Source organism: Mugil cephalus, chromosome 21, assembly GCF_022458985.1.
Source record: "Mugil cephalus isolate CIBA_MC_2020 chromosome 21, CIBA_Mcephalus_1.1, whole genome shotgun sequence".
Classification (NCBI taxonomy): domain Eukaryota; kingdom Metazoa; phylum Chordata; class Actinopteri; order Mugiliformes; family Mugilidae; genus Mugil; species Mugil cephalus.
The window spans coordinates 8,072,857-8,087,383 of record NC_061790.1 but is presented as its reverse complement, the minus strand read 5'-3'; the positions used below and the strand labels follow the sequence as shown (position 1 = coordinate 8,087,383).

General features: G+C 42.5%; 1 protein-coding gene across 2 annotated transcripts in view; it reads left to right on the top strand.

Moving 5' to 3' along the window:
• The window catches only part of mthfd1l (methylenetetrahydrofolate dehydrogenase (NADP+ dependent) 1 like), a 31,423-nt gene extending 19,280 nt beyond the window's left edge, over nt 1-12,143 (top strand). The window contains exons 21-28 of one of the 2 annotated variants that reach the window (XM_047573833.1): nt 1,837-1,976; nt 2,739-2,780; nt 4,275-4,378; nt 4,495-4,672; nt 5,317-5,424; nt 5,525-5,677; nt 11,034-11,150; nt 11,272-12,143. In XM_047573833.1, coding sequence (XP_047429789.1) covers nt 1,837-1,976; nt 2,739-2,780; nt 4,275-4,378; nt 4,495-4,672; nt 5,317-5,424; nt 5,525-5,677; nt 11,034-11,123 — 815 coding nt within the window. In that variant the 3' untranslated portion in view covers nt 11,124-11,150; nt 11,272-12,143. Of the gene's footprint in view, nt 1-1,836; nt 1,977-2,738; nt 2,781-4,274; nt 4,379-4,494; nt 4,673-5,316; nt 5,425-5,524; nt 5,678-11,033; nt 11,163-11,271 lie in introns of both variants that reach the window. The other variant, XM_047573834.1, reaches the window with a different exon arrangement.
• The last annotated feature ends 2,384 nt before the right edge of the window (nt 12,144-14,527 follow it).

Genomic DNA, 14,527 nt, shown 5'->3' with positions numbered 1-14,527 from the left:
CTACCGACTACATGTGTTCAATACTTGGCCTAGTGCTTTTTATAAATATGCTGTTCAAATAATGCACGGGTTGAAATGTTATTATTATTATTTATTTTTATTTTTATTTTTTGTTCAAGTGACAAAGCGATCCATTTTGGCCTCAGTAGTTGACTGATGGGAGCTAGCTGCCCTGTTAGCTTCTCTTCTGCTAATATTGCAGCATTACCTAGGGACTGAATAGACTCTCGGAACCTGACAGAGTCACTCTGTAATATGGGGCCCCGCCCCTATTATGGCTCAGCCAAAATAGGGGCGGGGCCTATTGCGTACAGGAGCGTTACATTGACAGGTCTGATGTGGCTATGTGCGCTGTTGAGGCAGCGCCCGTATCGCTGAATGAGTGAAAGATAATGTCTTCTGCCCCCATTTATCCCTTCACTAAAATATGTATATATATATATATATATACATATACATATTTTAGTGAAGGGATAAATGTATATATAAAATACAAGTGGTTAAAACCTCATATATATATATATATATATATATATATATATAAAAACTTCTAATCAACCAAAGATTTTGCGACCCTGCTGCAGCATTTCCACGGACCCCCTAGGGGTCACGGACTCCCCGTTGAAGACCTAAGGCTTCCCTTAGCCTTTCTGCCTTAGTATTGTCTTGTTCTTATGTAACTGGAGTCACTTTTAATGACCTGATTTTCCTGTTTTCACACTGGACAATTTATTACCAGTCTATTTTTTTGGGAATCATTTTGTATATAAAACTTTAATTTGCTTTCATGTTACATGTTCGGGGTTTCATAAAAAAAAAAATACATCTCATGTTTACAATTTAGGGTTCATCGGTTACTCCACAACCACAAGTACCGCAACCGCAAGTTGTTGACACACCGACGTAAATTATTTGAACCCGTGTGAGAAAATTTAAAACAAACTTCGATCGACAGCAAGTCACGCACGACTTTGGTGCTCGCAGCTCGTGAAGTTTTTATACTCAAACTGAAATAATAAACACTGATAGGAACCGTATGTTCAGTTTTGCTTGTAGTTTGATGGAAAGCAAAAAAAAAAAAAAAAAACAGCCGAGCCTGTGGGACTAAACATTGTGTTTGATGCATTTTCACATCACATGTGTCAGTCTGCATTTTCACCGAACATAAACATACTTACTGCAACAAACATACTTGCTGCACTGTACAGACAGTTAAACGGACTGTGCTTGAAAAATACAAGTGGTTAAAACCTCATTAAGTCAGTCAGATATGAAGTCAGCTCTCTTCCTCTAAAATCTTGTTTCAGCCCTGCTTCAGTCCACTGGTGCCCCACACACACACAGACACACACACACAGACACACAGGAAACCTTATCTCAACAAGGCCGTCATTCCAGGTGGACTATTTGCTTTGTTTGGAGCCTGTTCAAGAGGCCTGTGTGCAGGGCCATCCCTATCAGAGGCCCTCTTTCTCTTTGAGAACTCCTACACTTCACCCATAACTCAAACAGATTTATTCCATCAACTTTCTTTTTTTTTTTTTGTAACATGTCTGACGAACACACCACTTGTTTTAGGCCAAATTTGGTCACACCTATTAAACATTAAACACAGGCGAAGAGGTGATGAATATGGCCAGATGGTGGGCTCGTGATCAGGTCGGCCTCTTTATGGGATCATAAAAAAAAAAGAAAAAGGAAGATTCACTACTGGTTAAAATGTTTCTGCTGCTACAGATTTGGCTTTGTTCCTTAAACACTGTGTTCCCAGTGTGCAAACATACTATCCCATCTCTATCGACATCGTTAAAAATCACACTATGTGTGTCTTCTCAGTGACTGAAGCTGGATTCGGGGCGGACATCGGGATGGAGAAGTTCTTCAACATCAAATGTCGGGCTTCAGGTCTGAGGCCCAGTGTGGTGGTGCTGGTCGCAACCGTCCGCGCTCTGAAGATGCACGGCGGCGGTCCGAACGTAAGTATACTCAGCGCATTGTGCAAGAATTCATCAGGGTTGTTGTTTGTTTCTCTTGTTAGATCCTGTAATGCGTGGATTCTTGCCCGGCGCAGTGGAATTCAGTGATGAACAGCTTTAATGTCATCGCACTGTCATTGCAATCACCAAACAGTAACATGATTTTAACATCATGAGAAGCTCTTCCATGCTGGCAGAGAGCCGTAACTCAATAGAAAATGATGAATTAACTATGTGAAGTGTTTACTGATAGTTGTGCGTTTCAGCCAACAACAGAACATCTGTGTTTTCGGTTGTAGTGCAAACATACACATCTTGTGGTCATTTGTGAATTTCTCCATTGAAAGAGAAAAAAAAAAAAGAAACTTGAATGCTCCACATTTATAAAGATAAAACAATTATGGAAATCTTCATTTCCTGGTAGTTATTGTCCGCAGTCCAAGTTCTTATTTAATGGCACTTACCTTGGTTTTATATAGAGCCTCAAATCCCTTTACAATTGAATGCGTTAAGCATTCGCTCACACAGTCACACCCTGGTGGTGGTAAACTACCTTAGTAGGCTGCCAATCCCCGACCACCACCCTACTTCACACTGGGAGCAAGTGTCTCCCTCAAGGACGCAACTAGGGACAGGGCGGAATCGAATCGCTGTTACTTTCTATTCCCCGAAGACCGCTATACCTCCCGAGCCACTGCCCAAAGCTGCACAAATCTTATCGTGGTGTGGTAATTTGTTTTGTTGTCTTTGTTGTGTTTTTAGGTGTCGGCAGGCGCACCTCTTCCTAAAGAGTACATCGACGAGGTATGTTGCATTTAAATACGCACAGACATACAAAGATAAATGTGGACAAACAGAACTGAGGCTTGGAGGAGATGGGTAATGGGTGAGTGAGAGATGCAGTGGGTTGTCACGTCACTTCCAGTCACGTTAAAATAATTGGCTCTTATTACATCAAGGCCCTAAAGGTCAGGATGTTTTTTTTAGAAAAATTAAAGCCTAAGTTCACGAGCCGTTTCTCCAATTATAAAATAATCATGTGCTCGTTAACATAACTCCTTCTGGTGTGGTGGTGCTCGTGTGTTGAGGCCACTGAAGCTACAGGTGGTGATGCAACATCCTCTTGGTGAGGCTTTGTGAACATTTACATACATTGCATGGAGTTTGTTTGCACTGCAACCTGTCGTTATTGGATTTTTTTATTCACGTAAAAAAGCCCGAGAACAAAACCTTATTTGACACGTTTTAATGAGAGCTGTGTGATGTCATGTAGGATGTTTCATAAGCAAGTCCGCCTTAGTCCTTCAGCTGTATCCTCACTCGATGTTACTTCCCCACCTTTATGCATTTCAGCCCCTAACATGGTTAGAAGCTCTTATTCGATTAACAGCCCAAACAGAACATTTGCCTGTGGTTTCCCGGTATGTGGGCTGTATCGTGGAAGCGTGCGTGCACACGTGCGTGCGTGCACGTCCATATCTGGCTAGAATCACAGGTCGCTCAGGTAAATTCAGCTGAGTAAATAATGAAGCTGTATAAGTTAATTGTGAAGCCTGTAATAAGAACCAGAAGTACTGGGGAAAACAGAGCCAGGGAAATGGATTTATGGGACCTGTATGGCCTGACTTCTCCTCTGAGCCTGCGGACACAAACGCAAACACACACACACACGCACACACACACACATGCACAGCTGAAGATTGGATTACTGTGGTCGAACATGGAGTAGCTGTACAATGTTTTTTCCAAACATTTAGTAGCTATTGACCAATACTGCGTGACAAAAAAAAAAAAAATGCAGTTGTTGCTAAGAAGATCACTGTCGGAGATTCTGATTTACTTTTCATTGGTTTGGACATCTCGGGCTAAATGGTCAGAAAGGAAATGAAGGTATTTAAACTAAGCTTCCACTGGAATTACAGATTTCCTGTCATACCCTTCAAATTAGATCTGTGCAAACTGCTTGCCAGGGAAAGATGAAGGGGTTTTAGCAGTTTCTCCTGCTGTGTTGACAATGTAATAAGAGCTTTCCTTAGTATCAGTTATGCTACGAATATATTTAACATGATACTTTTATGTTTAATGTTAGGGACTTCCATAAATTTGAGACTGAAAAAGTGGGAATGACATGGAACAAAGTGCATGGAGTATTAAATCCAGTGTTATTATTGCTGAACATATTAGAGAGCCTTCATTTGTTGTTATGTTTTTAGGGTTGTTATTATGGATAATTTGCAGCACATTTTGTAGGCGAATTAAACTACTAACACATTTTGATCTGTTTCTCGTCTTCTCCAGAATCTGGACCTGGTTGCAGGCGGTTCCCGTAGTAACCTCAAGAAGCAGATCCAGATCGCACACCTGTTCGGAGTACCGGTTGTGGTGGCGGTGAATGTCTTCAAGTAAGACTCGCGCAGATGCAAACATCCACCGAAATGCAACCTAGCCAGAGTTTTTATTTTAATTTGATGGGATAGCAGCCTATCGACGTGCTAACAACATGTCCCTCTTCTTTTAGGACGGACACCCAGGCGGAGATTGACCTCGTGTGTCAGATAGCGAAAGACAGCGGGGCATCCGACGCTGTGCCGTGTCACCACTGGGCGCAGGGAGGGCGGGGGTCTTTAGAGCTGGCCCAGGCCGTGAACGAAGCTGCCAGCAGACCCAGCGACTTTCAGTTCCTCTACAACATCGAGGTGAGCGCAGAACTTTTTCATTTTTTATTTATTTTTTTTAATTTCAAGAATGTTGAATTGGCTGATATCCACGTATCCTGACGTTTTAAGGACTGGAAACGTTGTTTTCAGACGCTGGCATCTGAAGCACGTCAGAACGCATCAGCTGATTTGAGTTTGTGAGTTTAGGAAGTTGTGACTTATATTAACCTGTTACACTGTTTGTCCGTCTGTGTGCCGGGTCCCGTTTACAGTATGCACGTGCCTGCATTCCCAGGGCCCCACAATAGGATTACAATAGGAAGTAATTTAATAACGCCAATAAAGTCGTCCTCAAGACACGTGTTTCAGTGAACAGATGCAGTATAAATTAAAAATAGAGTCATTTTAAAGATACCGTTCATGTTTACTTTCTATATTAACACCATGGATGGATAATCAGCTGTGCCTTCACGTCAGCTGACAGTCAGGTTGCATCTGTTTGTGTGATCATTTTTATTAACTGCAGAGAGCAGAGATTAAAATATTAAACATCAAACGCGTTGAATAATTTAATTATTTCCGCCTTTGACTCAGATGTGTATTCAGTTATCTGAATTTGATTGCCTCATTCCCCTGTGACTATTGTTTAACCACCTGTTCATGATGCGCTGTCTTTCCCGTAGATGCCGATAGTAGAGAAGATCAGGACAATCGCCCAGAAAGTGTACGGGGCCGACGACATCGAGCTGTCTCCAGAGGCCAGGAACAAGATCGATTACTACAATCAGCAGGTGAGCTCACCGCTGACTCATCTCGTCTCTGTTTACGTTTCTGTTTTTCTTCACCATCGTTCACGGACGTGTCGATCTTTGTGTCTGTCTCTGTAACCAGGGTTACGGTTCTTTGCCCATCTGCATGGCCAAGACCCACCTGTCCCTGTCCCACATGCCTGACAAGAAGGGTACCCCCACCGGATTTGTTTTGCCGATCAGAGATGTCCGCGCCAGCATTGGGGCTGGCTTCATCTACCCGCTCGTGGGAACGGTACGTGGTTTCTAACGGGCAGTTTAGACTTCTGCGTTTAGTTGACACAGTACGGCGCCGTACTCAAAAAGAACCAACAGGCCACCGGTGACTTCAGTCTCCGTCCTCTCTGGATCCAGACACTGTCTAGAGCAGACTGTTGAAACCAAAAATATTTTTTAACTTTTTGCTTCAGGTCCAGTTTTCAATTTCAAGTCAAATCTGGAACGGGTTAAGCTTCAGTCCGCACCACAGGGAATCATAGCGTCACAGTTTACATGCCTACACGTACTCATGGATGGATGTTTACCTTTATACATACGTCGTCCGGCACAGACACTAATAACAAACTGCTGATGTCCACAACCCTGCTCACAGGACCGGCTTGAGTTGAAGAGTTCAGGGAGTTGTGAATAGAAATTTATCCATAACATCATTTGCTTTTCCTATCTGGTTTACTTAAAGTACATATAGACTGGTCACTGTGAGCCCTTTATCCATTTTCTCCTCATCTTCCCTACCTCCTCATGAGTTCATCTCAGAGCAGCATTAGTGGTCCGGGTCCTGCCCCCTGCTTTCTCTGACAGCCATATTACTGGAGCCCGCCGGTCGATGATGGGCCGGGCAGGAAGGAAGCGGCTTCCTGAGTGTTTTGCCTCCTGCTGTTTCACCAGCGTTGCCCGGAGGGCTGGGCTTTGATAGGTTAAAGCTGAGGTGTCAAACACTGGCCATTCTGGGAATAAGGGGGTAGTAGCATGTTGGTGCGGCCTCTGCCCGCTTTCCCCAAACCTGCCTTTGATGTGCTGTGACCCACGGAGCTGCTGGCACGTTGACAACCCTTGAACTGTGACTTTTAACCTAAAAGGGAGTCTCTGAGTTGGAGGTTTTGGCTGCGTCTCCCTCGTATGGACTTATCACAGATCGAATGCTTTAAAGTGGAACATTTGGAAAGGTTTGAACCCAACACCATTTCCATATCAGCATCTGGTCCTCTAGACATAAAGTCCAGCCAGACATAATAGGGTCACAAAATACACTCCACTACAGCACTAATTTTTTTTTTTTTTTTTACTCACCCGCATGACTAGAAATTCCTGAGATTTGATAACAACAAACATGATATGATTTGCAGATTATCGCTATGAACCGGTTAAACTCTCGTTGAGCGAGGGCGTGAGTATGAGAGGAAGGTTAGCTTCGGATGGAGGGGTTGGTCAGGGGTCTTTTACGGGGTGAAGAACCAGGAAGGGCCTGATGTCATTCTTGAGATATGTGAGGGAGGGGTCGCGCGCAGAACAATAGACAATCTGTACAGTTCATATTCCCTCGGAGCGGCGCACCGCTGAATCCAAAACAGTTCAGGTTCTTAGATTGAATTTATCGACACCCCTTCCTTGGCGGCAGGACGCGCTCACAGCTGTTCAATAAGTCGCAGATTGGTCAAAATCAAATCTCAAAAATAAAACACGCGTGACATAAAGCGACCCCTAATTTATTTTGGTAATCTTTGATCGTGTTAATGACGCAGAGCCCTGCCGAGTCCGGTTAATGTATTTATCTGGAAATTGACCCGCGACTCAACCTGCGTGTTCGATTGAAAGTGAGCCAGAGACGGATAAAGCTGCACAACATCATGGTTACATAAGGACACGCGCTATATGTGGCCGTAGAAAGATAAACACGGGCATATTTGTGGGAAGTTAAGCATTATTTCATTCTATTTTCTATCAAATGGCATCATAAATGGTGAAACGTGGTCAAAAATACAAAATCTGCGCTAGTGACTGGGGTCAGTTTGTGTTCTCTGCATTAAAGTCTGTTGCAGTGCATTTCTATAGTCCTGAACCAGCCGTTGTGTCTTTCTCCAAATGTGCAGTAATCGCCATAAAGGCAAGAGTTCAAACAATACTCAAGAATTCTTTAATCATCAATTAATACATTTTTAGAACATCTTATCAACCTCAACATCTTAAAGTAAAACCCACGTTCCACAGTTCAGTAACGTAAATAAACTAAGAGACTCTGTCTTTTTAAGTCCTTTAATGGTCCATTTATTAGCGCAAGTGTTTTGTTTCATAATCTTCTCCAAAACCGTGCAGTTTGTTGACCAAGAGTCTTCTCCAAAATTAGTGGGGGGTAGAAATCCATCTACATTGTCTCCTCCAGGGTTTTCCCCCCCCGACAAAGGCCCATTGTGTTCGGGCATAATGAAGGGACTTATTTGGCTGAGTGGGGTTTCCAACTTTAGCCACGGAGTGTTACGTGTATACGCGAGTGCCAACTTGTTCTCAGGCTCGAGGAGGAGGAGGACCGGCCAAACAGCGCATCTTTTGTTGTCTTCCGAACGTTGACAGCTTTCCTTCGCATTTTAGCGTCTTTTGATATTTAAATGCCATGTATTTTAATTTAAGAGAGTTGAAAAGGGAAAGTGAATCAAAACCTTTTTTAAAAAAAAAAAGAAGAAGAAGTTTGAGTTGTTTCTTGTCTTGGCCTGACGGTTTATAGCCCACCTCTATTTCATTCAACCTCATAGAGTGAAGCTGTGGGTAACTGTGGGAAGCAATGAGAGGCGTTTTGCTTCACAGCTTCACTTTTAGAATAACCAAAAGAAGACGGTCACATCTTTAAAAACGAAACCACCATAAAATTGAATGTAAATACAGGAAAGAGTGTCGACAGTTTTATCACCGTCACGCTCACCGACCATATTTTATGGCAATTATAGCTATTTTTTCTTTTCTTTTTTTTCCACTCCTGTCTTGAAGCATGAAATACTATCAGCATTGCATACTTTCTTGATTTTTTTATGTTTGTTTTGACTTGTTTTGACAGTTTTCGTATTGGACTTTTGTAAAGGAGCCTGGGCAGACACTAGATAGGATTAGATAATATTTAGACATGTAGACATGTAGCAAGTATCCAATGATAGTTTTATACATCATTTATCATTTTAAAGGTATAATCTAACAGTTTGTGCAGCAGGCAATGGTGGAAGCACTTAGATCCTTTATGTAAGTGAGATTAGCAACATGAGAGTATTTAAATAGATATTAATAAAGCAGAAGAATCACAATATACGGAAGTTACCGCCTGCAGAACGGCTCTAATCCTGTGCGTAATTATTGGTTAATTCATGTGTTCATCACACTTTTATTGCACGTTAACAGTCTAGATAATACCCAGACCCTAGAGCTGTAGCCGTACCTCCCCGGAAAAATGTAACTACGAGACCGCAGGAGCTGTGATTGGTCCGCTTGATAGTAGCGCGTTTCCGGTTTAGCATTTCCGACTGCTTCCCCATCTCAGCAATTTTCAAACGTGTTGTTTCGGATAATTAAAGATGGAACACACACAGGACACGTGCGTAAGTAACGGGCGTCTAGTACTCTAAAAGAGGCTTTCAAGTGAAGTAGAAAGTATATTTGCCTGTAAGGTTTAGCTGAGTACAAGCAGAAATTAGCATAATGTGGAAATACCAAGGACTGCTCACACACACACACACACACACACACACACACACACACTCACACACTCTCTTGTGGAAGTTGTATGTTGGAGAATAAACAACTTCTGAAGTAGTTATTCGGGCCTTGCACAGGGAAGTTTTTGAAGTAATTTAGAAGCAGTACACGAAGGAAAAGATCTGCCTAAACATGGTGTGACGTGCTCTTTAATATCATTGAATTCCCTCCAATTATCTCCATTTACCAACCCCTGATATGCTCCATTAGAAGGTAATGTTGTAATACTTTGATATAGAGTTCATCTAAATCATGCCGTGCGTCATCTGCGGTCTAAGCCTTACTGTTGCACTTTGTGAAGACACTCTCACCTCACTGCAGCATCACGACTGACCAGCAGCAGCAGCGAGCAATTAGCATCAGCTCCGTCGCGAGCACGTCCCTTTTGGTTTCAGAGACGCATTTCCTCAGACAGGAAACGCGCCGGTCACTTCCTCCTGTCTCGTTTCCACTAATGGGCCCATAAAAGTGCCCCCGGGTCAGAAGAAGGGAGGCACGCGAAGAATGTCGCTGCCCTGTCTAATGAGCGGGACAGTTTACTTTCCAGCGTGGACGGGACGATCTGGTCGAGTTTCCCCGAAAGGAGGAAAAGTGTTTTTACGAGGCGCCCGGTCGCCTTTGATCAGCTGTGGCATGAGAAGCTTCCTTATTACCTGCCTCGTAACAAACACTGGAGCGGTACGGGTTTAAGTGGTCACCCTGGGTTTAGATTAGCTTGGTTCGCTCCTCATAGTACAAGACGTCCACATCTCATCAGCCCCCATTCACATGATTTCTCCTTATGTCACAAATTTCATTTATCAGTCCCACTCTTCCTCTAATTGAATCCATCTCAATTCCTCCTTCATAGAAGTTATCAAACACACACACAGCTCATTGATTCAGTCTTATGTAAGTGTTGTTAATAAACGTTAAAAACTTATAAATGAGAACTGGAGTTCAGCCCAGAAATCCAATCAGCACGGGCGCCAGGGAACGTCACTTGTCAGGTGTGTTGTATCAGCATGTGAAAGAACACATACTCCATCACTTGTTCTCAACTCATGAACAACACTTAAGTCTTCAGGACGTCTTTTTTATTCTCATCTTCTAACATCATCTTTCATTCTTTATTGGCCAAATCATAACTTCCTCTGAAGCTCGGTTCATTATCTAACTCTGGATACCTCCTATTATCTCCGTCTCATATCTGAGCCTTTTGTCATCTATATTTTGACGACAGCGAGAACAAGGCTGCCATTTTTCTAACACCGAGTTAAACGAGCCTAGATTATAGTCATTGAAGACGCGTGGGTCGATCCTGCTCTCCGTGTAATTTACACAGGTTTTGATGCTAAATCTCTGCGTGCGGAGCAGCTGTGTTGTGGCGACGACCTTAATGGGAGGTTTTGGTTATTATATAGATTGTAATTCTTTTTAAAAAAAAATAAAAAATAAATAAATCTGTGACCACTGACAGTTTTATGAGAATCGCACTAAAAGCAATAACAAGAGAAGATATGCACCAGCTGCTTGTTAGTTCTTTAGATCCCGCAGTATAGGAAGGTTTTACCGTTTTCTTTGTGGTCGGGCCTCTTGGCGTGTTGAAGAAAACAACGTACGAAATAACCGAGTAAATAAACTGCTACTCCTTGCAAGGATTAATTCAATTGTAGACGCAGGAATAAGGAATTATAGCTCAAAAAAACAAGTTTGAACCTAAGTTGATTATTTTGTTTGCTCTCATTTCCTGTATTTTGAGGCCACGGTTCACCGCGTGTACGATGGATGTAAATCAACTGCCTTATAACGTTGATATGATCAGAAACATCTTAATAAACCTCTTTTCTTGTTTTGTTTTGTGTTTTTGCCCTCAGATGAGCACAATGCCGGGCCTGCCCACCCGACCGTGCTTCTATGACATTGATCTTGACCCAGTCACGGAGGAGATCACTGGGCTGTTCTGAGCGCGCTCACTGGACCCATTCTCATTGGTATGCTCTCATGTATGTCAACATTTTAAAAGTTATTGTTGGTATTATTTGTTACACAAGTCTCTGAGGCTACTCTCACTCCTGCACACACTTAAAAACTTTTTTTTTCTTCCCCCCCCAGACTCCTTGCTCTGTTCTCAGGATCCTCGGCTCCGTGCGTGCACCGTCCAACTCATCCGCCCCCTCTGCGCCTTTTTGACAGGAAATGATTTCATACTCCTCCCAGCAGCCCCACTCCCACCACACAGTCACGGTCACAACCGATCAGCGGAGCATTAGCTGTTTGCTGTATTTGCACATTATGTGTCATTTACCAAGGACAGTTTCCGACAGCAGTATCCTACACACACACACACACACACACACACACACACAAGATGATCTCTCTATACATGCTCTCTATACACATACTATATATGTTTTCTCTGTATGGAAGAGTTAGTTTAAGTCTGCTTCAGTTGTACTTGGTGTTTACATTGACCTTTCATTGTAGAAAATAATTTGCTCCTATGTCTTAATAACGGTGCTGCAGTATTTTTTATTTTATTTTTTATGTCTTGAGCTTTTTAACTTAAGTGGGAAGAGATTTCATATTTATTAACCAAGCTGCTGTTTTACGCACAGTGTTTCAAAGGTTCAATACATTCACTGAAAAACACTACGAATCGATGCTTAATTTCAAATAGTTTTATATTTCGTTTGATGACAGGCATTCATGCTGCCTGTTATTTATGTAATGTGATTTTTTTTTATACACTCATTCCATTCATTTTTCACATTTAATATGCTTTTTTCCACCAAAGCTGCCCACTAGCTTGGCAGCTTTTTTCTATAGCAGTACAGTTTAAGTTTTATGATATAGAAACTAAACATTACAATCAGAAGATCTTCTCTGGAAATATTTGTTCTCTCTGACAAAAGTTGTATGTTAAACATTTTTCTCCTCAGATACCAAAGGTGCCTTTCAAATAAAATTCCATATTAACTCGGAAACTGTGCGTTTGTGTCTTCACGCCGAGCATGTGACTTGCAGCCCCATCTGTTGTTTGGACACATGTGCAACCTTCTTCTTGTCATTCTTATTTTCTCCCAGCTTTAACTCCCAGAATGCCTCCGTGTTGGAAGCGTGCCTGAAAGCAGACGATCTGCACCCCGGGGTGCAGCATCTGTCATTATGAGGTGTTTGGGGTTTGCAGCATGGGGCCGACATACATGTGTGCACATGTGTCATAGCTGGCATTCCTCGCCCGCCTGTTAGTCTGTTATTCTCTGAGTTCACCGGGCAGGATCTGGCGCTTTAACTTCAGTCAAAGCTCCATGAATGCTGTCATTTATCCAGTAGTGCTCCAACGGCATATTAAGAGTGTGTGTCAGGCCTCTTGTTTTGAGCTGATGACAGATTTGAAGACGTGGTGCTGAGGGGGGTTGTTTCTTCAGTGCTTTGCAATGCGCTGGAAAGCCCCGGATTTGTCAGGTTGGAGTTGTTTATGTTACCTTTCTCACATGATCTCTTGAGTTGTTTAAGCTCCCGTCTTTTAGCGCTCTTATTTAATATTATGGCTAACTTCAGTACCAAGGACAGGTCCCTCTGAATGTCTGGGTGAGGGCAACTGACTAGTTCCTGGAAAATGGTACCTAGGTAAAGAAGGCATCCACTGGGTCCTACATTAACACCTACAGTGTACTACTCACATGGCACATTTTACCAAGTAGAGTTGTGTTTCACGAGTCTGTTGGCCAACACTTTCACCATGTGAGACTAGCTTCTTGGTATCTGTGCAAACTCTTGTCCGATGTAGCCTGACACAGCCAGACTCCGTTCACATCAGAATACATGAGTCTGGTATCATGCTCTTTAGATTCCATTACCGATATAGGGGGAAAGTAGCCATCAGAGCCATTTTGTTTCAAAACAAGATCAACTCCATGGTGCTCGGATGATGCGGATGACCGCATCGCTGTTACTCTACTTCTCTTCATAGACACCGTAAGTGTCTGTGAAGTAAGTGTAAGTGGAGAAGTGAATTTAGCCTCAATGACCCAGAATCATTACTTTTTTGACCAAACTTATTTTACCTTGAATCTGATCTTGTTCAGTGTCACGGTATTCCAGCTCGAATATACTTTTGAATTATTTTACATGTGGCTATAAAGTTGAATATTGTCACTATTACAGTTGTAGCATCATGTTCCAGTAAATCGTGTCCTTAATGTCACGTATAGTCGCATTCTGCCTTCAAGGGGTGCCCTGTTTACCACGTCCGCAAATAAACTCAACATCGACAGCCCCCTGTTTTTGGTATTTGTGTTGTGGTGAGTGGAGATTTTCAGTAAGGTCACAAGTTTGTGTGCACAGCTTCCCATCTCATAACAACAAGTTCTGAAGATCAAATCTTTTTTTAAAATCTTATTTTGGGGACAAAGGTCTTAATTTGCTGCTTGTGAGCTGATTTCAAATGGAAATCGAGAGCATGTGGTCGTGACATGGGAATCTAAACTGAGTGACTAAGTGGTATTCTGGAAACATCCGCTGCAAGTTGTGAGAGTGCTGATGACCTGGTGTTGGAAATGTAAATGTGCAATGAAAATATAATTTTCACGCATTGGCCCAAATCGAATCTTCCTTTAATTTGAAGGCAGTAAAAGTCTCAATGTGTCAGACCCTGCTGTGTCCACACCGTGCAGGCGTCAACCCTTCAGGGCCACATTCTTCAGCTCACTCTGTCTCTGTCTGAAAACACAACATTTCCCACTGTTTCTTTCTTGCAGTTATCAAAACAATCTGTCTTTCAACTGGAAGTTCTCTGGTTTGTATTTTAGTGCCACGTTCTCATTAGAATAAAATCAACCCCCCCTCTCCCCGATAACTAGAACAAGACAGCAATTGTGAGAAAGTGTCTGTTTTATGTGTTGCTGAAGCCTCCCTGCTCTAAATGCGTGTAAGATTGTGTTGTGCATTTAACGTGCCCTTACATTACCATTGTATTGAGCGGAGGCCGTGACATATCCGGTAAGCCAAGGCTTTCACTTTAATGAGACTTGGCCCATCCCCCCTTTTCCTCTTCCAGATGACATCAGCACTACCACTGAGACATAGACCAGCAGTGCTGAAGGTCATTCACTAACAAATTTATCTACATGGACTGTGGACGATTGTACTCAAGCCCCTGTTTTGGTTCATTTTGTCTGGCAGACATGCTTTTGAAATATTTTTTTGTTTTTGAACAACAGGTCATATTGTTTCTAAATCATATTGGCAAAATGTACGAGTCTGATATAATTTTATTCAACAAAAATGAGAAATTGTTGTCATCCTTTTCCACATTAACTGTCCTCTGCTCTGCTGCTTCACAATGGGATTGCGAAAGAGTTGGCAG